This window comes from Gavialis gangeticus, unplaced genomic scaffold (assembly GCF_001723915.1).
Source record: "Gavialis gangeticus isolate Ggan-Ray unplaced genomic scaffold, GavGan_comp1, whole genome shotgun sequence".
Lineage (NCBI taxonomy): Eukaryota > Metazoa > Chordata > Crocodylia > Gavialidae > Gavialis > Gavialis gangeticus.
The window spans coordinates 162,527,361-162,528,892 of record NW_017729024.1 but is presented as its reverse complement, the minus strand read 5'-3'; the positions used below and the strand labels follow the sequence as shown (position 1 = coordinate 162,528,892).

The 1,532-nt window shown below is 47.6% G+C and overlaps 1 protein-coding gene across 1 annotated transcript in view; it reads right to left on the bottom strand.

The window, feature by feature from the left end:
* Window positions 1-1,267, bottom strand: part of GOLPH3 (golgi phosphoprotein 3) — a 98,059-nt gene extending 96,792 nt beyond the window's left edge. Inside the window, exon 1 of the mRNA XM_019518278.1 lies at window positions 1,244-1,267. Coding sequence (XP_019373823.1) covers window positions 1,244-1,267 — 24 coding nt within the window. The remainder of the gene's footprint in view (window positions 1-1,243) is intronic.
* Window positions 1,268-1,532: the final 265 nt, after the last annotated feature.

Genomic DNA, 1,532 nt, shown 5'->3' with positions numbered 1-1,532 from the left:
CGGGGCAGCCGCGCCAGGGGGAGAGCCCGGGGGTCGGGGCAGGCTCCCTCGGGGGCGGGGGGCTGCCAGCCCTCAGGACGGCCTGGGAGTTAGACACCAGTCTGCAGGAGCCTGGGAGAGACGGGACCACAGGGCACCCGTTCAAATACATATGAAGTGTCCGACCCCTATATGTCCTCTTGAAGAGAAAAATAGGGGACATAAAGGCGTCGGGTTGCACATCAATAGAGAACAGAGTAGCAGAAAACCAGGTTGTTTTCTGTGACGGCCACCCTAGACCATGTGGGTCCTGCTCTGCACGGGGGTGGCAGGTTTGACCCACCCCTGAGTATTATCCAGCTGAGGGGAACATGGCGGAGGTAGGGCCTAGTGGAGAATCTCAAACAGTTTCTACTGACGCAAGGATGGGGCAACACATAGGGGTTGTGCGCAGGTGCACGTGCACCCCCTGAGCGTGGTGGTGCACCCACGGTAAAAAGGCATCACTGACACTGTCAGCAGCACCTGCAGGCGGTCGCTGCTTGCCAACCCCTTCGACACCGCCGGTGGCATCTGCAGATGGTCACCGATACACTACGAGAAGACTCTGTCGCCTGTTGCTAATCTAAGCTCAAATAGGTGTTCAACCCTTGTGCAGAAATAATAAATATAACAGCACAGGATGCGCAGAGACCTGGGCATAGCTCTTGTACTTCATCCCAAAGACATTTGCAAGTGCAGCTGGAAAAGGAGAGCGGGCCATTGGAATCTGCATGAGCTAGGACACGGCATCTCTCTGAAGTAATTCCTGTTCAAAGTAAAACCTGTCTTTGTTAGACTCCCAACCGATCTCGATTTAAAAATGCCCGTGATAGCAAATCCGTCACAATTTGGTAGCTTGCTCCAGTGGTTAATTACCATTAAAACTTTGCACCTTCATTTCTATTTTAATGTTGCATCATTTCAGATTCCAACAATTGTTCTTGTTATACTTTATCAGGCCCTCTATTATCAAATTTCTGTTAGGAAAAGTACATAGCTCTTGCATTTCTCACATGGGTGCAATACAAATACCCCTTGATATTTCCTTTTTTAAAAGCTAATCAGTTAAAGCTCCTTGACTCTGTGAGGTACTTTTCTTAATCTTTTAATTTATATGATTATTTTCTGAGCGTTGCCTACCTTAAATTATAAAAGAATTATTATTCCCACAACAATGGCACCAGTGGCAAATACAGAAAGAATAGAACATCTCAACTCTTACTTGATTTTTCTCTTGTTTATACATTCAGGGATCACAGTAGCTCTTTTGGCCACTTTTTCCACACTGGATGTTCATGTTCAAGCTAATTATCTACCAGCATAGATACAAGTTCTTTTCATAGTTTCATAGTTAGTAGGGTCAGAAGGGACTTGAGCAGATCATTTAGTCCGACCCCCTGCCATGGGCAGGAAAGGATGCTGGGGTCAAATGACTCCAGCTAGGTGGCTGTCTAGCCTCCTTTTGAAGACCCTCAGGGTAGGGGCAAGCACCACTTCCCTTGGAAGTTAGT